Source organism: Delphinapterus leucas, chromosome 4 (assembly GCF_059928025.1).
Source record: "Delphinapterus leucas isolate spDelLeu-1000000601 "Yukka" chromosome 4, BTC_Dleu_Yukka2, whole genome shotgun sequence".
Taxonomy (NCBI): Eukaryota; Metazoa; Chordata; class Mammalia; order Artiodactyla; family Monodontidae; genus Delphinapterus; species Delphinapterus leucas.
This window is the reverse complement of record NC_143132.1, coordinates 107,625,280-107,647,495: the sequence shown is the minus strand read 5'-3', so window position 1 is coordinate 107,647,495 and position 22,216 is coordinate 107,625,280. Positions and strand designations below refer to the sequence as shown.

The 22,216-nt window shown below is 40.0% G+C and overlaps 1 protein-coding gene across 1 annotated transcript in view; it reads left to right on the top strand.

Moving 5' to 3' along the window:
* The first annotated feature begins 2,329 nt into the window (after positions 1 to 2,329).
* LEKR1 (leucine, glutamate and lysine rich 1) overlaps positions 2,330 to 22,216 on the top strand; it is a 337,373-nt gene continuing 317,486 nt past the window's right edge. The window contains exons 1-5 of the mRNA XM_089910962.1: positions 2,330 to 2,420; positions 3,061 to 8,075; positions 9,062 to 9,895; positions 12,855 to 12,944; positions 17,025 to 17,064. Coding sequence (XP_089767088.1) covers positions 9,426 to 9,895; positions 12,855 to 12,944; positions 17,025 to 17,064 — 600 coding nt within the window. The 5' untranslated portion in view covers positions 2,330 to 2,420; positions 3,061 to 8,075; positions 9,062 to 9,425. The remainder of the gene's footprint in view (positions 2,421 to 3,060; positions 8,076 to 9,061; positions 9,896 to 12,854; positions 12,945 to 17,024; positions 17,065 to 22,216) is intronic.

Genomic DNA, 22,216 nt, shown 5'->3' with positions numbered 1-22,216 from the left:
GCAGAGGACATTAAGAAAGATGTGGGCAACTTTGAAATGAAGAATAATGGAAAACAGGCAGTACTGAGTGATTTCGTCTTACGATTTTCTAAATAGAAGAGGCTGATTAAGCATGGTATCTGCCTTCTGATTCAAGTTAAAACCACTTACCACTCTGTAGTGACTTCCTTTCCCTCTCAGATCTCTTCTAACAGCTGAGATGACGAGCTAATTTTACATTTACACAAGGATGTACGTACTGTGTTACTATTCCTAAGGTGGTTTGCATTTAAATAGAGGCAAAAACATTTAAACATTAAGTAATCAATCAGTTTTGTCTGTTTCCTGCTCTATCCCCAACATCTATAACAATGCCTGGCACACAGTAGGTCCCTTAATATGTTGATTAAGTAAATCTCTAATCCTAGACTTTCAGTCACTGAGCATCAGGAAAATACACCAAGATGGTCTCTTGCTTTCAAGATTCCACAGATCAAATTAGAAAGTCATCAAAAATAAGTTTTCTTCTAGGCACTTCATAGGCCAGAGGTCTCAGCTCTCTTATAAAATACCAACACCACAAATACTACTCAAATATCAATTATTTAAAACTTCCATTGCAGGGAATTCCCTGGTGGTCCAGTGATTAGGACTCTGTGCTTTCACTGCTGAGGGCCCGGCTTCTATCCCTGGTCTGGGAACTAGGATCCCGCAAGCTACTCGGTGCGGCCAAAAATAAATAAATAAACATCAAACTTCCATTGCACATCATGAGCTTTTTGTCAACTGACAATAAAACGTCTATAAACCAAATAGATTACGTAAGGATGCAGCCTCCCACACTGTAGTTCAGTACTTGATAGACAAAGTACAAACAAACAAAAATTGGTGGCACAGTTGTATTTAAATATTATTTTATACTTTTCTAATTTTATATATGGGCCGTCATAATTGCAGTGTATTACTTATAATATTTGAATGTATCACCTTCCTCCAAAGATCTCAAAGCACCTTTGGTGAGTAAGGAATAGTCCTCCCCACACCTCTGAAGTAGGTATGCTGTAAGCATTATTTCCATCATACCAGGATCCCACATGAGTCAGTGGCAGGGCTGCATTACTCAAGACATTTTAGTTCACAGCTCTAACCATCAGAGGACTGCCTACACATTCATTCATTCACTCATTTTTTACTTCATTCAAAACATTCATTTGATGCAGTTTGCTAGGCACTTAGGTTCAAGTCCCTATTTCCTTACTGAACTTGCATCATACGAACAATCTGTTAAAAATTTTTTTCTCATAACAAATATTTAAAATTCAGAGCAGAGATTTTTCTGCATTTTGTGATTAATTCTATTTGTTTCATAGTGGCATACCTAGCAGTGAGTCACATGTATACTAAGGAAATGACTGAAATACAAAAAAATTTAAAGATGTATCTCTCTTATGTTATGGATGTCAAGCATGTGTCTATAACATAAAGCTTTTTTATTTTTATGTTTGCCTGGTGAGCTAAATACTCGCGCTTTCTGTGTCTAATTATAAGTTTCTGCTGTGTGTTATAGCTGAGTTGGTGCAAGATGTTCAAGACCATGAAAGGATGAATGTAATGGCTTCCTCGTGTCATGGTCAATTTTTTTTTTTCAGTTCATTTGTCCTTTTAAGTAATCATACTGTTTGTACCCTGACTCTCGTACTGAATTCACAATTATCCCTCTTGCCAAACCATGCCTCCTGACTTGACTGTGTAGACTGAATTTCATGCAAGCATATGCAAACCCTGTGCACCGCCTGTCGAACGAAGTAATATAAGCAAATTAAAGGCACATTTTAACGACTTTTGAGTTCCGTGTTTGAGTGGTTTTTAGACAGTTACCTACTGGGCAAAGTATAAGACACCGATTCACAGAGGTCATCATCAGTGTGCGCCTCCCAAACGGGTTTGCTCATGGAATCCACCCGTAACTGTGCACGTCGCATTTTCTGGCCCCTGGAAGGGGCTGATTCACCCCCAGCTCCCTCTGCCAGAGCCGGCGCGTCCAAGCCGCCGGGTCAGGGCCGGCGCGCCGCAGAGGCCGGGGTGCGTGACAGGCTGCACTTCCCAGCCCTGACGCTGTGGTAACTGACTAAGCTCATCGCCGCTCGTCACGACACGCGCAGGCTCGGCGGCACGCGGCATAGCGTGAGAGGCGCCGGGGCCGCCGGCGCGCCCACCCCGAAGCCTTCGTGCAGACGCGCCTCGCCGCTCCTTGGAGACCCAGACTGCCTGTCACCATGCCGCCGTTCTCAGGCTGCAGAAAGACGGCCTCCGGACGTCAACAAATAACCTGACCTCCCAGGCGGTGGCCTTCGTTCTTTTCAGCCTCGACCCTGTCCCTCACCGCCCCCTGACGCACAGCTGCCAACCCCCTCGGAGTGGGAAAGTACCGGGTCAACGTGGTCAGTCGCCCGGCAACGCCACTCGCCTCACGTGCGCCCCGGGTTCCCGGCAGGCGGGGCTGCGGTGGGGCGCTGGGGGGGAGGGCGCGCGACCCCGTTCCCGGGCGTCCCTGTCCCGGGGCGCAACATCGGTGGGGCGCGAAGCTGCTGTGGCTCGCGACCGAGCTCCCGGGCAAGGCAGGCAGCGAACAAGCGCCGGGGCAGCTCAGGAAGCCGACAGGTGTCCGCGGGGCGAGACCGATTCCTCGCCTGCGTTCCCCTTCGCCCTCGTCCCGCCGCCCGTGCTGTTTGCTTTACAGCAGCGGAGCTGGGCACTTTTCGGCCTTAAAATGAGCGTATCAGCCGGTTGGGCTCAAGTCGGCGGCGGGGGCCGGGCTGAACCGGATTCTTCGCGGGCTTAGGCGGGCCGGGTCGGCACGCGAGGCGGGCACTTAGCTGGCCAGGAAGCCCGGGTGCGCGCGGAAGCGGCGAGCGCAAACCGCCGGGGGCGGGGCCGCGGGGTTGCGTGACCCTCCGCCCGGCAGCTGCACGCACTTCGTGCCCCGGTCCGCCCTCCTAGCCTCGCCGGCAGCCTCGCCATCGCGAGGCAGTAGCACAGGTGCAGGAGGGCGGCGCCCAGTTTCCATTTTTATAACCGCAGCCGGGAGAGGAGTCACGCTATACTTCTGGGACGGGGAGTGAGTTCACCGGAGAGGACACGGCGTCTCCTTGTTATCGGAACCTGGGTAACATTTGGTAATAAAACCCGCTCAGACAGGATGTATTAAACGAACTGGGAACCAGAGCTGCTCTATCAATAAGCAGTCGTTCCGGGGAAACTTTCCAACGAAAGCTTTACATTAAGAGTCAGGGCACACAGGTGCGGTTCGTGTGACATGCTATCACAGGAAGGAATCAGAGCAAGGACGGTGGCTTTGGGACGCAAATTTTGTGCACTCTGCGCAAGAATTAGTAACAGAGTTGTGATGCTGTGCAAACTGTCATTCCTCCTAGAAGCGTTCTTGCCAGTGTTTTATTTTAAAAGAAGAGGAGCCTGATTTTAATGACGTAGTAACTGGAGAGCCCTCTATTACATGTTGACTCGAGAGTCCCAAGGACATTTAAAAGGAAAAAAAGTGACTTCACAGGACGCCATAATCCAAGTTCCTTCTCAAGATCATGTGCGGGAAAAATGTTTTTTTCACTCAGATATCTGTTTATATAATTCAAATATTTGTTGATTTGTAGATAAATCAAGTTTGGAGAGAAAAACAAAAATATTAACACCAAGACAGTTTAACACACAAGACCACTCCAGTCGTCTAAGCTCTCAAAATTCCACATTAACTGATTTATTTAGAGTTTGATTTGGTGGATCTATGCATTTATTTATTTCCCTATTATTACCCTTGGGCCTGTGGTGCCTAGTTACACACACACTTGTTACACAAGTAACACACCATTATATAAGAGGGGTTTCTCCGGGGTTAGGATACCTATCATAAACTCCCAGAAAGCTCTTTCAGAAGACACATGTTCACCTCTCAATTTACCACATGTGGAAAGATAGCAAGATTCGCTGTTTAATTTTAAAATGTTCTCCCAGCTAACTCAGATTCTCACTTGTGTATGTAGGAACGTTTATTTTATCTGCCTAGCACTCTTCCTGTCTTCTGGGACAGAACTGCCCCTTCTCGGATTCTGCTTCTGCCTTACTCTTCTAGACATGTAATTAGAAAGGGAGGTGTCATCATGTGTGGCCTTGCCTCCCTGGTCACCACAATTGGTCAGGAGGCAGGTACATGTCTCCTCCTGGCTTCAGTGATTTGGTCAAGGAATCGGTGTGTAACTCAAGGTGTGCTAAACAGTCATTTCCTGGCATTTTTCTAACTGGAGGTTGGGAATAGAAGCCCCTTTTCCTCTTGGTGTCAAAACTGGACTGTCAGCCACCACTGCCCTGCCACATGCAGACACTGTAAAAGAGAAAGGAACCAACTTTCAGTAAGTGGTAGATTCAAAGGGCTGAGACTTTCCATGACTTCTTAGAGTTCCAGAGTTCTCAAAGCAGTCCTGTTTCCTGCTTTCTTGAAGCTTGGTTATTTAGCTCTTCTGTTGATTCTGTGAGGTACCTTGACATTCTAACAGAATATACATTGATAGTAATAATTAACAAAATGTATATTTAGAATGCTGTGTGGAATACGTTTTAAAAATTTATAACACTATTTGTAACTTGCTTTTTTTTCATAGAAAAGAAGAATAGAATTCACTGGGACATTCATCACCAATAAACTACATCATCATTTTAAACAGCTTCACAATCTTCTTGTTTGATAAGTCAATTTATTTCATTTTGGTATTTCAGATTTTTAAACATTATAAACAAGACTGTGATGAACACTAAATATATGTGCTAATAACAAAGAACTCTCCCAGAAGCTTCCAGCAGCCTTCTCTTGGAGAACTGGGTCATAGGCCCATTCCTGATTTAAATAACTGGTAAAGGGGAAGTGGCCAGTAGAATTGACCTAATCTGAGCTCATTCCTGGAGTTGGGCTGATTCACGTGTGCTTAGGGGTGGAGGGAGGGGAGGGGAGGGTGATGAGGTCTGGATTCCTGAACAAAAGGAAGAAGGGGGAATCAGGTGTCCACTATAATAGTTTTGAACATTTCAAGGTGTTTAAAACATAATGTATTAAAATACATTAATTTTTTCACCCTAAAAGCAGTGTTTAAGAGTGCTAGTTGCTCTACACCATTGCAAACCAGGGCTACTATCATTACTTTAATCTTTTTTCACCTGTTTGATAGGGAATTCCCTGATGGTCCAGTGGTTAGGACTCTGCGCTTCCACTGCACGGGGCACAGGTTCCGGGAACTAAGATCCTGCATGGTGCAGCCAAAAAAAAAAAAAAAAAAAAATCAAATGTTTGATAGGTCTGATAATAATGTTTGATTTTAGTTCATAAGAAAATCTCTTTAAGATGATTCACAACTCCTTATTTAATGGTATTAAAATATTCTATTAATAGAGATATAACAAAATGACAGGAAAATTGCCCTAATTCGATTCTTATAAATTCCATAGCTACCTAAAATTATAGGTGCAGAATCATGAACTTCATCTCTATAAAAGTAGAATGAAATCACTTCTGCCAGTCACGTATCAAACATGTTAGGCTCTTAGGTGCTTCATTAGAATCTTATGAAAATCTCAGAAACAAGTAATAATTTCATTAAACAAGCAAGTTCTTTAAAAAGTTGTTTTTTAAATGCATAAGGCAGTTGTCTATGTTCGGTCTTTGAATTCATTAACATTTGTTATAGGCTAGATATTGGATGCTAAGGTTTAAAGAACTATCAGTGCCATATTTTTGAGCATCAAATGCATTACAAGAGTTTTAAGTCACTACCTTAGAGGTTTATTCTTTTTGTGTTTTTAAATATATTCATGAAAATAAGTCCTAGGGATGTAATGTTCAGCATCGTGACTGTATTGTATATTTGAAAGATGCTAAGAGAGTAGATCTTAAAAGCTGTCATCACAAGAAAAAAAATTTGTATCTATGTGTGGTGATGGATGTTAACTAGACTTGTGATTATTTTACAATATAAACAAACATTGAATCATTCTTTTGGATACCTGGAACTAATATAATGTTATATGTCAGTTATATCTCAATTAAAAATAAACATATTCGTTTGACAAATATTAAACTATATTTGGCACGCAGTACATTTTTGGGTAAAGCTCTTACCAATAGTGAACAGGCCACAAAAGAATACATTTATGATCATCAAAAGTTTCACTGTTGAGCTTGACTTTTAATATTTGAAAGTAGATGTTTTATTGCTTTAAGGTCTAACTTGTCTCATTGGAAATTTTGTTCAATAATCATATTCTTAGGGCTAAAAAGAGTTCAGTACACAATTTATTTCTGCACAGATGACAAAACATTTGAACTCCTAGAGAGAAGCTCTATTTAAACATTGTGACCTTCATTTTATTAGGTACTCTAGTTTACACTGCACATGTGATGGATTCAAAAATATACAGAGTCTAAACCCACAAATAGTATTTTGTGTTCAAGCCACCTCTAGACCAGAGTTATTTGGGGTTCAAAATAGACAAAGCAGTTTTACAAAGGAGTCTAACTATTGATTAGCAGTTTAAAAAAAACAGAAGAGAAAATCCTATCCACATTTTGGTGGGAATAAAATGTGGTAAGTACAAAAAGCAGGTGGTCACTTGTAGCTTTTTCTTTTTTTAATGAAGCTGTATGGGAAAAGTTATGAAAAAAGTAAGTATAACACAAAGTTACATTTCCAGAATTAAATACTTCTTGGGTATTTACATGTGACATCCATAGCAGGCTGAGGTCCCGTGGATACTGGCTGGCTGGTAGAGTCAGCTAACCCAATACAGGAGTCCCAGGTGCTTCTGCTTACACTCATATTCGGTCCAAGTATACTTTAGCGCTCAAGTGTTGGGTCATGCCCTTGGCCACTTCCATCATTTGAGTGAGAGTAAACAATAAATAGGATCTGGCTGAGTTATGTTTGGAAAGATTTCTCCATAAATGAGACATTGTGTATGAAATGCCAGGAAAGAGCCCAGTAAATGTTAGCTTTTAAAAAATTCTGCACTTGCATTGGATGGAACCCAGAAATAGCAGTGAAAAGCCATTGTTGCTTCCAATCTGGGAAGCCCGTCTGCAACGATTTTTTTCAAACTCTTGAGGATCTCAGTGTTGTGTTGTACTGTGTTCTGATTCACAGGATAACAAAAAAGTTGGGCTAACTGTAATTTTGTCATGCTCCCTTTGTACAGTTTTGAGCTCACTTTAAAATAAGCAATCTTGGGTAGACTTCCTGGTCTTTGTATCAGACTTGCAGACAAAGTACCTATTCTCCCAAATGCTTTTCATGTGGGCACAGGGAGAGGAGAGGAGGGGGCATAATATTACTTACCAGAATGAATGGGATGAATGACAATGCCTTGCTGGATAAATATCTTAGGTAAATTCAAATTCATAACAGAAGCATAGACACTGTGTTCTCACAAATGTTAATGCTGCAACACAAAGGTGTGCGGACCATGTGGAAAGCCCTAGTTTATCACTTTACAGAGACTCTACTTCCAAAACTAGGGAGTATTTTTTTTTTCCCCCGCTCTCAGGGGTCATTGACCCACAGGAGAAAAATAATAATAAAGGGTCACAGAAGGGGTTAAAAGGAACTCAATTTGGTTCTCACTGATTATTTTTAAAATATTTTTAAAAGTCACAATAAAAAGTGAAACTTACCTAGTTTAAAATTTAAGAAGAGGATAAAACAAAACTTTATTCAGTATGTCCAATGATGGAAATGCTTTAAATTCTGCTTCAGTTCCAGTATGGCCCGTAATGGGGTGGGGAAAAGGACTGGAAAAACAAAAGGGACAAGGATAAAAAACCTGGAGAGGTAAAGGGAGAGACTGAGACCAAGAAAGAGTCAAGAAAAAACACACACCAACAATGGGAAGAGGCTTTTTGGATTACTTTTTTTTTTTTTTTTAACTTTTTAAAAAACCTGTTTTGTAAAACCCTGTTACAACTCTTCATCTTTTTTTTTTTTTCCTTCCAGGCAAGGCTTTGCGGGGAATCCTGCTGTAGCACTAGGGAGCGAAAACAACAGGTTCTCTTGCTTGCTCCCTGCAGGGGTGGGGTGGAGGGGGTGTGGGGGGCGAGCTGGTTCCTTATATGGAGTGAGGGTAGGGGTGGGTCTGTGGTGTTCAGGAATACAACTTTTCACTGCTACTCTTTTAACAAGGTCTGTTCTTCACAATTTATCCACTCTGTTTATCCTGTAAATTCTTACTGGGTCTACCAGTGTTCAGCAGAACTTTCTTTGATGATGAAAATGTTCTATATATGTGCTGTCTCATGTGGTAGTAACATGTGCCTACTGAGGACTTGAAATGTGGCCAGTGCAATAAAGGAATGGAATTTGAAATTTTATTTCATTTTAACCAAATTAAGTAGTCACATGTGCCTATCTTATTGGACAGTGTGAAGGTCTAAGGGACATTTACAGTGGAAGGAAAATCGGTCTCAATGTCACTGTACAGATGAATAAGCACAGGTGAAATGAGACCACACAATGAATTACAGCCTTGCAGCTGGATCTTCTCCCATCCTTAAAGTGTTTCCTTATCATATATACAAAGTACTCAATAAATATTATTAATGCTAATAATCATACAATAGCCAAACTAGCCTCAGAAGAGTGATCTTGCTTTAGGTGTGCAATTTCTGTTCTAGATAAAGCACTCCATGGATCTGGATGCTAAACCCCCTAACCTAAACCCCCATTGTTACAAAATGAGAACAATCCTACTTCATTGTCCCTCCAAGAAACATGCTGAGGATGAACAGCTCTGAAAGTTCTTTGCATTTCTCATAAACATGCTGTACTTGACCACTTCTTTGGCTGTCCTCTGCTTCCCTTAACCCTCTCTTCCATCCTCTAATTATTGCTTATCTTTTCCAAATGAAGAAAGATACTCTCTTTTAGGGAGTGGAAACAGAAAGTCACTGGTAGACGTTGGGGCAAAAATATCAATCAGGTTAAGTGTATTTTGTATTTTCTTTGTATTTACTCAACCTTATTTCATTCAATAGTAGTAAGTCTCTTACCCGCCTAGCAAGCTGCGAATGTTCTATTTCTTGGAAGGGCTGCATTTCGGACCTCATAAAATCCTCAGAGGAGAGATCTGGACTATGAACGAGTTCCCTGCATGGATTCAGTCACTGAGCATCACCCCAGCCTGGTATGCAGTTGCTTATTACGTAGTAGGTCATCCATAAACACTTTCTTTTGAACGAAGAAAGGAAAGTAAGTCACGTGTAAGGGTGGGCAGCCTTCTATAAATTGTGGACTAGCGGGTCTCAAGATATCTTTTGAACTAAGACTTTCATCTTGACTACTTTTGGACTAGTATGAAAATTTTACCAACACCTTCCCAATTAACTTGCCCTCCCTGCAATGACTGAGACCAGAGCTTCCCTTTACACCCATGACCTCTACAGGCATCTCTCTTCTTTCCGCTCGAGAACAATAATTGCTGCGTCAGCCACAAGGACTCTGGGGCCTGACGTGAGAGGTAGGCGGACTTTGGCCTCCACCTCAGCCAGCGTCTCTCCAACCCGCCGCACAGCTGGGAACGTCTCCCTCCCCCACTCCAGCCCGCCCTCCCCCCCCTGCCTCGCCCTTCTCACCCATTGCTTCCCTCTCACAGCCCCCAGCGTAAACCCAGCCCTTTCTCCGAGCCCCGCCGCGAGATTTCCCGCCTCCGCGCAGCACTTGGGAGCCCGGGCGGCGCCCGGGAGTCCCACTTCTGCGTTGGGGAGCGGCGTGGGCGTGACGTCATCGCGCCCTGACGTCAGGCCGACGTACAGCACTGTGTCCTGGGAGACCGGGAAAGCCGTTTCGCACCCGGCAGAATTGAAGTCTAGGTGAGAGACAATGGAAGGTTTCTTTGAGCCCTGGGATGACCCGGTCCCCGGGCGCAGTTCCGGAGCGGAGGCGTGCTGGCCCCCGGGGAGAGGGCCGGAAAGCCGAGCCGTGGTCTCGCGCCTAGTGGATGGGCCCGGCGCCTAGCCTCTGACCCCAGCTGCAGCCCCTGTAGTGTCTCCGCAAGCCCGCCGGGCCCGACGCCCTCTTCTCCCCGCGAGTGCGCGGCTCGGCTTCACCCCGCACCCTCCTCCTCCTCCTTCTCCTCTTCCTGCCACCGCAGGTCCCGATGGAACGGGGTTAGAAAGGGACAGATTTCAAAACCCTTGCAGCCGTTTTGGCTGGACTTGCAGTTGGTTTCTGTTTGGAAAATCCCGCCTCTTTAGAAAAGTCTTAGGACGTGAACTTCCGCTTCACCTGACCCTGACCTACTCATCTGTGGGTGATTCACACCAAGGGAATAGTTCTTTAGGGAAGGGCCTGAGAGCTGAACGTGAGTTAATGGCCCAACGTGACACTGGTGTCAGGAAGGGAATCGAAAGTGAGCAGTCGGGGACGTGTCTGTATTTTTGACATCTGCCTCGTGATCCTGTCAGAGAGGTGGTTCACAAATACCTACGCGGCTGATGCTGGTTATCACCTCACCTCCTGTCTAAGGGCAGTCTACAAAGTGTGTAATGTGAGAGAATAAAAGGGTCTCTTTTGATAAAAAATGTAAAACAATGCAAGAGCAAATTAAAAATTAAAAAATTTCCCTCTTGCCTAAAGGGAAAGAGACCTCTTGCCTCCCTTTCTTGGGAAACCTCTTATTTGTGAGGGCTTCCTCTATTCCTTTAATATGTATGCACATATTTTAAAGACCCAGAATGTTCTTCTGGAGCACCTGGGAGCCATTTCTTTAAAATGTAAACATCAAGGAAGATAAGGCCCCTATCTCCATATTACCTTGAGAGTTTCGTACTTCTAGTAACCACCTGCTTTGTCATAGAGATATGTATTCCTTAGAACAAACGCTCTTAGCTAGCACAGGTGGCTACTTCAATTACCAGTTGAATTGAAAACAAACTATGAAAGAGAGTACAGCAAGCTGTGTTGAGGACAAGTTATCATTTATCTTGAGAACATTGTATGTAATGGAGTGTATCCGTTTGGCTGTATTAAAGAGTGGGATTTCCTTCTGTCTTTGTAATCTCATTAGCAGATTAGCTGTGCTGTGCATCACAGTCTAGTTAAATGCTTATTCAGTAATAAAATTGTTTTCTCTCTGCATCATGGAGAGATTTTCTGGATTGGCAGGATATTTTGTTTTTAATTTTTCCTCAATAATCAGACCTACCAATTTTTCCCACTCGGTATAATAAGGCCACAAAATTGGAATAGATTTAGAATAATGATACTGTTCCACTATACCTTGTTTATAGTGTCTCTAGATCCATGCTCTCAAATGAATTTATGCGTGAAATTTAAAAATGAGATTTAGTTGGTAATTTTAGGAAAAATTCTGCTCCCAGTAGAGTTTAATTAAGATGATGCCATCTTATTTTACTGATGGTGAGCCCATTGTAAAATGGCAGAAATGAGAATAATGAGCTTTCTGTGAGGAATGAGCTCTTGCCACATCACCATGACAGTCTGCCAAACATCAGATGATTATGTACTTGGCCATGTGGGCCTATGTTAACTACATCAGTTAACTTTACCCCCCATCCCCGCACGCAGAAACACATTATGTTGATGTCAGAAGACAGCCCATTAGCTATTTGTTTTAAACAGCAGCTCGTTAAAATGTGGAGCTCTGTGCTACCACAGGGGATGGGAAATCCTCTCTTCCACCAATACTCGCACAATTAAAAAAAATACTGCCTCTACAGGAATTTTTGTCAACTACGATTTTCCTGGCACCTTGCTATGTTGCTGGGGTTACTGTCTCTGATAGAGTACTATGCCTCTTCAGTCTCTCTTTGTCAAAATCTTGTCCTGATCAAAAGTAAACCACCTCAGGTAGCCTTCACTAATTCCCTACTCCCATGAGAAAGATAAGACATTTTTTTTCCTGAACTTCTAGATTTGTTCCTTGTCTACAACTCCTGGCCCTCAGGCCTTCTTTCCTGCTATGGAATTGTGCCTGTATCATCTTACTCTGCTGTCCCCCTTCACTACTCCTCTGTCTCTCTCTCTCTCTCTTTCTATATATACATATCTCTCACTCCTGAAACTGGACTGTCTATTCTTTCTCCACATTTGGGAAGGATTTTAAAAAAAGAACCCAAAGTGCCCCTTCATTCATCTTGCGTGGTTTTATGAAAGTAGTGATAGAGTTTTGTATTGAATTGTTTCATTAGAAAATGAAAATCTATTAAAAGTAAAACATCTGCATAAAAATTATGTAAATGTCCATCTGTGGTAAAATTGGCACTTGGCTTCTCATGCTTTGATGACTCTTCTGTTCAGTGCCTGCATATCATACTTAACCTGATAACTCTAAATATCTTTTTCTGCACTTCATCATTTAAACCAGCATTCATGTCACAATTGCTTTTCTTATCTGCTGAACTAAAATACTCTATTTAGATATTTTTTCTAGCAGCTTTTCAGAAAAAACCACTTTCTTTTAAATGAAATAAATCGATCCGTTTAAAAGTTTGTTATCCTTATTCTGTATTTGCAAAGCAAATAACTAGTAGTAAACCACCACAGAAGTTACAATTAGACTATAAAGTTCCAAAGAGAGAAAGTATTATTTCTAATTCAGTACTCTCTCTCGAGGTCTTTCCTGTTCTATTGGCCTCATAACTAACTGAAAAAAACCCATTTGTACCTTTTAACTTTGAGTTGATGAAACAAACATCTGTTGAAACAGTTATCACCATTGATCCCCAAATACTCCTAGGAATTTATTTCTTTTAATTTGAATTTTCTTCACATTGTTTTAATTCTGACTATCACCATCAATGTTTTTAGATTATTTTACTTCAGAGCTCCCTCAGTATATCTTGAGAAATTATGGATCGTCACATTCCCATGCATGCATTACCTGAAGAAATCCAAAAGGTATGATATTATGTTATTACAGCACAACATTAGGAGCATTTTAACAGATAATTCTAAAACATGGGAGAATGAATTCAGAGGTTTTATATTTATTTTAGTCAGAGGATCTGCAGTGAATTGGTGGGGTAAGGAAGGGAATAATTGTAATGGTCAAAACTGTAGAATTCAATTCAGTGCAAAGAATGTTCAGCCTGTGAAAGAAGAGATATATAATTCTGGCATGGTATTTGACCAGGTGTTTGTGGACCTCTTGTGAAAAGAGGGCTCCAGCAATGGCCAAATACTATATTTAGATATTTTTCTAGCAGCTTTTCAGAAAACAAACAAAAACTAATTTAAAAAAAATCAACTGACATTAATGGGTCTGTTTAAAATTTTAAGTGATATTTATTCTATATTTGCAAAACAAATAATTAGTAGTAAACCACTACAGAAATTATAATTAGTTTGTAACTTTTTATGATGCAAAAATTTTAAGTGTGTCTCTCTATAAGGGTCTATTTCAGTTTCACCTTAATTCTTATTTTACCGTGTTTTAAGGCCTTACATATATATCAACTCATTTAATCTGGTTAACAATCAATTCTTTTTCACCGTTGCTATGCTACTTTCCTCCCCGTTAATTTATAGCTGTCCTCAGGCAAAAGCATTTCTCCCATGTTTAGTTTGGCAATGCATACATTGCTAACAGCATAATTAAAAATATATCTCTTTGAAACTGATTGACAAATTATGAATTAAAACCTCAAACCTTAACTGTCATTAATCATTCAGTTTTTAAAGTAAATCTATAGTCAGCTCTTAATTAATCACCAGTCGTTAGTTTTTAATTAAAAATTGCAGTCAGCTCTCAGATATGCTTTTATCCTTTGTGCATGTTGTTTTGGGCTGCCTGTTAACATTAATCATGCCATTGATTTAACTTGATGCTTACTTCTACTGCATGTTCTTTAGATTTATGTAAATGGCAATCTAGCAGTAACTGGAAGGGAAGTCCAGTTACTAGATAAGACCTTTTAAACCATTGCATTTAATTTGCTTCACCTTTTAAGTATGAGAGAGTAAGCACAGAGGGAACTCAGCTCTGCTATGCCTACCTGAGAAATGGTGCCTAGATGTGTTTGAAGACATGGAGTGTCCTATCTCTCCCTCAACTCAGTTACTTCCGTGTACTAGCCTGTGTGGTAGAGATTAAAAGAAACAAAACAAAACAATCTGCAAGAAACAATACCCATACTCAGATACTAGTCATCTGTCAGGAAGCAGATATATAATGACATGAAAAAAAAAAAACCCTCTAAAAGATAGTGTTTGATTTAAATGTCACATAAGATAGTATCTTCTCTGAAAATGGAGAAGGTGGGGAGAGGAATCCCTGAGTATTAGGATGGTCAAGGGAGGATCTTTATGCAGGAGATAGAACTGGAATTGGCCCCTGAAAGCTAAATATTTCTAGAGACAGACAGGGAATAGGGCATTCTGGGCCTAGAGAACAAAAGCTTACTGGTGAGGAGAAACTGGCCAGGTTACAGAATGTTTAACAACGTAAGTGTTTTAAATGCGTGAAAGAGTATGTATTTATTTTAACAGAGTTTTTATGACTTGAAGAATGCGTTTGTTTTTTTTTAATGTTTAAGTAAATTGTTTAAAAACGCTAAAACCAAGCATTTTATAAATATGGTTATATTCTTAAAGCTTGAATGGCAGGCAGCTGTCCATATAGTGCAGAGAGGTGAGGAGGCCAGGAGCAGCTCAGTTGCCTAAGGTCCTGGACAAGTGAGCTGATAGTAGCCCTTGGCCTGCTAAATGTTTAGAGTATAAAGTGCAGCTTTGCACTTTTTCAGACCTAAGTTAGATACACTTGTACAACAAATATTTATCAGGTGCCTATAATGTGCCAGACACTGTTTTGTGTACTTGATGATAAAGCAACCAAAAATATGTACATGCATCCCACAGCCTATTAAAGCTAAGTCTGAGCATGTCAGTTACTTGTTTTCCATAACTTCTTACCTATATTTGATTCCTCTAGATTGTCCGTAATATAACTGGTTAAATTGTCTAGTGATCAGCCAGTATATCTATTTAGTCAGCTTGCATACATCATTCTATACACAATCATGTTAGATAGATATATAGCTTATAATAGTAATAGGAGTACTTCAGATTACAACCATTTCATTATTCAGATAAAACAAATCTTTGTGTTTCATAATGGCTTGGAAATTGTGCTACAGTTCTTTATTGGATAGAAAAAGACATGAGGTGGGTGGATCAGTGTACAGTGACAGAGAGGTCTTTCAAAGGCTTTTTTTTTCTTGTTCTTTTGTTAACTTTTTATGTTAGTTTTTATGCTGGCTATTCTTTCTAGAGAAGGCCCTGCTGTGTTTCCTTTTTTTCTGTGTGTAGTCAAGGAAGGTTAGTGTAGAAATCAAGGAAGGGAGGGGAAGGGGAGTCTTTCCTCTTTATTTCTTTCTGTACTTTTGCTGTATGATATGGAAATGGGATGGTTGATGAAATACATGAGATATGTGATAAAGGAAATGAAAATGGCTGTACTACACTGTACTACTAATAGTAAAATAGGTAGCAGTAGAAAGAGTTGCAAGAAAAAGTAAATGTGTGTGTGTGGGGCAGGGGGAGATGGCCACCAAAGGAAAAGTGTGGAGAAGAATGCTGATGATAATAAGCTCTAGTTAGAGAGTCCATTGCCTGATTAGAAAGCGAAGATTGTTAAATCATGCCCCCCACTCCCTGCCCAGTCTTATCTTAGGGAAGAAAGAATAAGATAATCTTTTGACTATCACTCCCTAATCTTTTTGCTTTTTATCACAATTTCTGATTGAGCATAAAACATGTTTCAGGTTCCCATTTCCCCAACTGGCAGAAAATGTAAAACAGGTCCATGGGCTGGATGGCAAGACCATACTTAATCCCCTTTGCTGCTAGACTCCACAGCTTACTTCTATATGTACTTAGATCATATCTGTAAATCTACTCTCTAGACGGAGCTGACTCCTACCTGTCTCTGACCTCCGATAAGCAGTAGCTTTGCTAGAATTTTCATCTAGCATTCTGAAAGCAGAATGTACCTGTAATGATAGTATAGTTCTGTGTTTGGGATTTTATTGCCACAGTTTAAAACTAAAACAACATTTATAGATCAGCAAAGTAATAATTCTATATCTCTTCGCCCTTGAATGTCCACCTATTTCAGAGACATATGGACTCCTCTTTTTAGAAAAAAAGCAATGAATAACTTTCTTTTTTGCTGTTTTTGCTAGAAGACATACACAGAAGTCAGAACAACCTCAACAAATCAGTGGAAAAATCACTTATTTTGCAAAAGTAGAACTGACCTCTTTTTTTTTTAAATGGTGACAAAATGAGCACTTGTAATAGGATTTTAGCTTCAGGAGATATTTATTACCACAGGACACAAAGTAAAATAAAGAGACCGGAGTTATTTATTTTACAAAACAGAAGTGGCAGTGCAAGGGCTGGAGAGCACACTGTTCTTTCTGGGATAACAATCCCTTTCCCTACCAGTAACAGCTCATTTTGTCCTGTTTCAGTAAAGTAATCTTAGTACTTTGGAACTTTGAAATTTATTCAGAATAACAGTTTTATATTTCCAAGCACAGATTGTCATTGCCAGAAAAAATAAACTTAATTTTCCAGGTCATTTTGGGCCACTGTGGCTAGGGACAGATTTTGTGTTCAGTTAAAGTAGAGAAAAAAAGAGAAAACTGTCTTAGAAACATTAGTGCTAGCATCCTGGAAAAGTAGTGATGTGTGTATGTGTGTGCAGGTATATGTGTTGTCTTTTTAAGCAATTGTGCTTTTGAAACTAATGACAAAAGAAACATAGGTGTGTCATGTATAATTTGTGTATGAAAACAACGTTTCTTAAAATTGCTCAATAAAATTTCTTTATGGATTAATCTCTGGTATTTTAGTCCCAGATTTGCATATATATATATATAGCCTTAAACCATTATCATTATTGTCAACATTATTTTTTTTTTCAGTGATACATATACATGTATCTATTCTTTTTCAAATTCTTTTCCCATTTAGGTTGTTACGTAATACTGAGCAGAGTTCCCTGTGTTATACAGTAAGTCCTTGTTGTTATCCATTTTAAATATAGCAGTGTGTACATGTCAATCCCACACTCCCTAACTATCCCTTCCCCCTAACCTTCCCAACTGGTAACCAAAAGTTCTTCTCTAAGTCTGTGAGTCTGTGTTGTAAATAAGATAAGTTTGTATCATTTCTTTTTAGATTCTGCATATAACCGATATAAGATATCTCGCTTTCTCTGCCTGGCTTACTTTACTCAGTATGACAATCCCTAGGTCCATCCATGTTGCTGCAAAGGGAATTGTTTCATTGTTTTTAATGGCTGAATAATATTTCATTGTATATATGTACCATAACTTCTTTATCCATTCCTCTGTCAATGGACATTTAGATTGCTTCCATGTCTTGGCTATTGTAAACAGTGCTTCAATGAACATTGGGGTGCGTGTATCCTTTAGAACCATGTTTTTCTCCATATATTTGCCCAGGAGTGGGATTGCAGGATCATATGGTGGCTCTATTTTTAGTTTTTTAAGGAACCTCCTTACTGTTCTCCATAGTGGTTGTACCAATTTACATTCCCACCAACAGTATAGGAGGGTTCCCTTTTCTCCATATCCTCTCCAGCATTTGTTGTTCGTGAATTTTTTGAAGATAGCCGTTTTGACTGATGTGAGGGGATATCTCGTAGTTTTGATTTGCATTCCTCTAATAATTAGTGATGTTGAACATCTTTTCATGTGCTTCTTGGCCATCTGTATGTCTTCTTCAGAGAAATGTCTATTTAGGTCTTCTGCCCATTTTTTGATTGGGTTGTTTGTTTTGATGATATTAAGCTGCATGACCTGTTTGTAAATTTTGAAGACTAATCCCTTGTCAGTCACATCATTTGCAAATATTTCTCCCGTTATGTGGGTTTTCTTTTTGTTTTGTTTATGATTTCCTTTGCTGTACAAAAGCCTTTGAGTTTAATTAGGTCCCATTTGTTTATTTTTATTTCCATTATTCTGGGAGATGGATCAAAAAAGATATTGCTGCGATTTATGTTAGAGAGTGTTCTTCCTATGTTCTCCTCTAAGAGTTTTATAATCTCCAGTCTCACATTTAGGTCTTTAAGCCATTTAGAGTTTATTTATGTGTATGGTGTTAAAGAATGTTCTAATTTCATTTTTTTACATGTGGCTGTCCAGTTTTCCTAGCACCATTTATTGAAGAGACTGTCTTTCCTCCATTGTACAGCCTTGCCTCCTTTGTTGTAGATTAATTGACCATAGGTGCAGGGGTTTGTTTCTTGGTGTCCTGTCCTGTTCCACTGATCTATATTTCTATTTTTCTGCCAGGACCATACTGTTTTGATGACTATAGCTTTGTAGTATAGTCTGAAGTTAAGGAGCCTGATTCCTCCAGCTCCATTTTTCTTTCTCAAGATTGCTTTGGCTATTTGGGGTCTTTCATTTCTCCATACAAATTTTAAGATTTTTTGTTCTAGTTCTGTGAAAAATGCCATTGGTAATTTGGTAGGGATTGCATTGAATCTGTGGATTGCCTTGGGTAGTATAGTCATTTTGAAAGTATTGATTCTTCCAATCCAAGAACATGGTATATCTTTCCATCTGTTTGTGTCATCTTCGATTTCTTTCATCAGCATCTTATATTGTTCTAGTTTTCTGAATACAGGTCTTTTGTCTCCCTTAGGTAGCTTTATTCCTTGGTATTTTATTCTTTTTGATATGATGGTAAATGGGATTGTTTCTTGAGTTTCTTTTTCTGATCTTTCGTTGTTAGTGTATAGGAATGCAACATTTCTGTGTATTAATTTTTTTTTTACATCTTTATTGGAGTATAATTGCTTTACAATGGTGTGTTAGTTTCTGCTTTATAACAAAGTGAATCAGTTATACATATACATATGTTCCCATATCTCTTCCCTCTTGCATCTATCTCCCTCCCTCCCACCCTCCCTATCCCACCCCTCCAGGCGGTCACAAAGCACCGAGCTGATCTCCCTGTGCTATGCGGCTGCTTCCCACTAGCTATCTACCTTACGTTTGGTAGTGTATATATGTCCATGCCTCTCTCTTGCCCTGTCACAGCTTACCCTTCCCCCTACCCATATCCTCAAGTCCATTCTCTAGTAGGTCTGTGTCTTTATTCCTCTCTTACCCCTAGGTTCTTCATGACGTTTTTTTTCTTAAATTCCATATATATGTGTTAGCATATGGTATTTGTCTTTCTCTTTCTGACTTACTTCACTCTGTATGACAGACTCTAGGTCTATCCACCTCATTACAAATAGCTCAATTTCATTTCTTTTTATGGCTGAGTAATATTCCGTTGTATATATGCGCCACATCTTCTTTATCCATTCATCTGATGATGGACACTTACATTGTTTCCATCTCCGGGCTATTGTAAATAGAGCTGCAATGAACATTTTGGTACATGACTCTTTTTGAATTATGGTTTTCTCAGGGTATATGCCCAGTAGTGGGATTGCTGGGTCATACGGTAGTTCTATTTGTAGTTTTTTAAGGAAACTCCATACTGTTCTCCATAGTGGCTGTATCAATTTACATTCCCACCAACAGTGCAAGAGTGTTCCCTTCTCTCCACACCCTCTCCAGCATTTATTCTTTCTAGATTTTTTGATGATGGCCATTCTGACTGGTGTGAGATGATATCTCATAGTAGTTTTGATTTGCATTTCTCTAATGATTAATGAAGTTGAGCATTCTTTCATGGGTTTGTTGGCAGTCTGTATATCTTCTTTGGAGAAATGTCTATTTAGGTCTTCTGCCCATTTTTGGATTGGGTTGTTTGTTATTGAGCTGCATGAGCTGCTTGTAAATTTTGGAGATTAATCCTTTGTCAGTTGCTTCATTTGCAAATATTTTCTCCCATTCTGAGGGTTGTCTTTTGGTCTTGTTTATGGTTTCCTTTGCTGTGCAAAAGCTTTGAAGTTTCATTAGGTCCCATTTGTTTATTTTTATTTCCATTTCTCTGGGAGGTGGGTCAGAAAGGATCTTGCTGTGATTTATGTCACAGAGTGTTCTGCCTATGTTTTCCTCTAAAAGTTTGATAGTTTCTGGCCTTACATTTAGGTCTTTAATCCATTTTGAGCTTATTTTTGTGTATGGTGTTAGGGAGTGATCTAATCTCATACTTTTACATGTACCTGTCCAGTTTTCCCAGCACCACTTATTGAAGAGGCTGTCCTTTCTCCACTGAACATTCCTGCTGACCATATGTGTGTGGGTTTATCTTTGGGCTTTCTATCCTGTTCCATTGATCTATCTTTCTGTTTTTGTGCCAGTAACATACTGTCTTGATTACTGTAGCTTTGTAGTATAGTCTGAAGTCAGGGCACCTGATTCCTCCAGCTCCGTTTTTCTTTCTCAAGATTGCTTTGGCTATTCGGGGTCTTTTGTGTTTCCATACAAATTTTGAAATTTTTTTTTTTTTTTTTTTTATTGCGGTACGCGGGCCTCTCACTGTTGTGGCCTCTCCCATTGTGGAGCACAGGCTCTGGACACGCAGGCTCAGCGGCCATGGCTCATGGGCCTAGCCGCTGTGCGGCATGTGGGATTTTCCTGGACTGGGCTACGAACCCGTGTCCCCTGCATCGGCAGGCGGACTCTCAACCACTGCGCCACCAGGGAAGCCCCCAAATTGTGAAATTTTTTGTTCTAGTTCTGTGAAAAATACCAGTGGTAGTTTGATAGGGATTGCATTGAATCTGTAGATTGCTTTGGGTAGTAGAGTCATTTTCACAATGTTGATTCTTCCAATCCAAGAACATGGTATATCTCTCCATCTATTTGTATCATCTTTAATTTATTTCATCAGTGTCTTATAATTTACTGCATACAGGTCTTTTGTCTCCTCAGGTAGGTTTATTCCTAGATATTTTATTCTTTTTGTTGCAGTGGTAAATGGGAGTGTTTTCTTGATTTCACTTTCAGATTTTTCATCATTAGAGTATAGAAATGCCAGAGATTTCTGTGCATTAATTTTGTATCCTGCTACTTTACCAAATTCATTGATTAGCTCTGGCAGTTTTCTGGTAGCATCTTTAGGATTCTCTATGTATAGTATCATGTCATCTGCAAACAGTGACAGCTTTACTTCTTCTTTTCTGATTTGGATTCCTTTTATTTCCTTTTCTTCTCTGATTGCTGTGGCTAAAACTTCCAAAACTATGTTGAATAAGAGTGGTGAGAGTGGGCAACCTTGTCTTGTTCCTGATCTTAGTGGAAATGCTTTCAGTATTTCACCATTGAGGACGATGTTGGCTGTGGGTTTGTCATATATGGCCTTTATTATGTTGAGGATAGTTCCCTCTATGCCTACTTTCTGCAGGGTTTTTATCATAAATGGGTGTTGAATTTTGTCGAAAGCTTTTTCTGCATCTATTGAGATGATCATATGGTTTTTCTCCTTCAACTTGTTAATATGGTTTATCACATTGATTGTTTTGTGTATATTGAAGAAACCTTGCATTCCTGGAATAAACCCCACTTGATCATGGTGTACGATCCTTGTAATGTGCTGTTGGATTCTGTTTGCTAGTATTTTGTTGAGGATTTTTGCATCTATGTTCATCAGTGATACTGGCCTGTAGTTTTCTTTCTTTGTGACATCCTTGTCTGGTTTTGGTATCAAGGTGTTGGTGGCCTCGTAGAATGAGTTTGGGAGTGTTCCTCCCTCTGCTATATTCTGTAAGAGTTTGAGAAGGATAGGTGTTAGCTCTTCTCTAAATGTTTGATAGAATTTGCCTGTGAAGCCATCTGGTCCTGGGCTTTTGTTTGTTGGAAGATTTTTAATCACAGTTTCAATTTCAGTGCTTGTGACTGGTCTGTTCATATTTTCTATTTCTTCCTGATTCAGTCTTGGCAGGTTGTGCATTTCTAAGAATTTGTCCATTTCTTCCAGGTTGTCCATTTTATTGGCATATAGTTGCTTGTAGTAATCTCTCATAACCTTCTGTATTTCTGCAGTTTCAGTTGTTACTTCTCCTTTTTCATTTCTAATTCTATTGATTTGAGTCTTCTCCCTTTTTTCTTGATGAGTCTGGCTAATGGTTTATCAATCTTGTTTATCTTCTCAAAAAACCAGCTTTTAGTTTTATTGATCTTTGCTCTCATTTCCTTCATTTCCTTTTCATTTATTTCTGATCTGATTTTTAT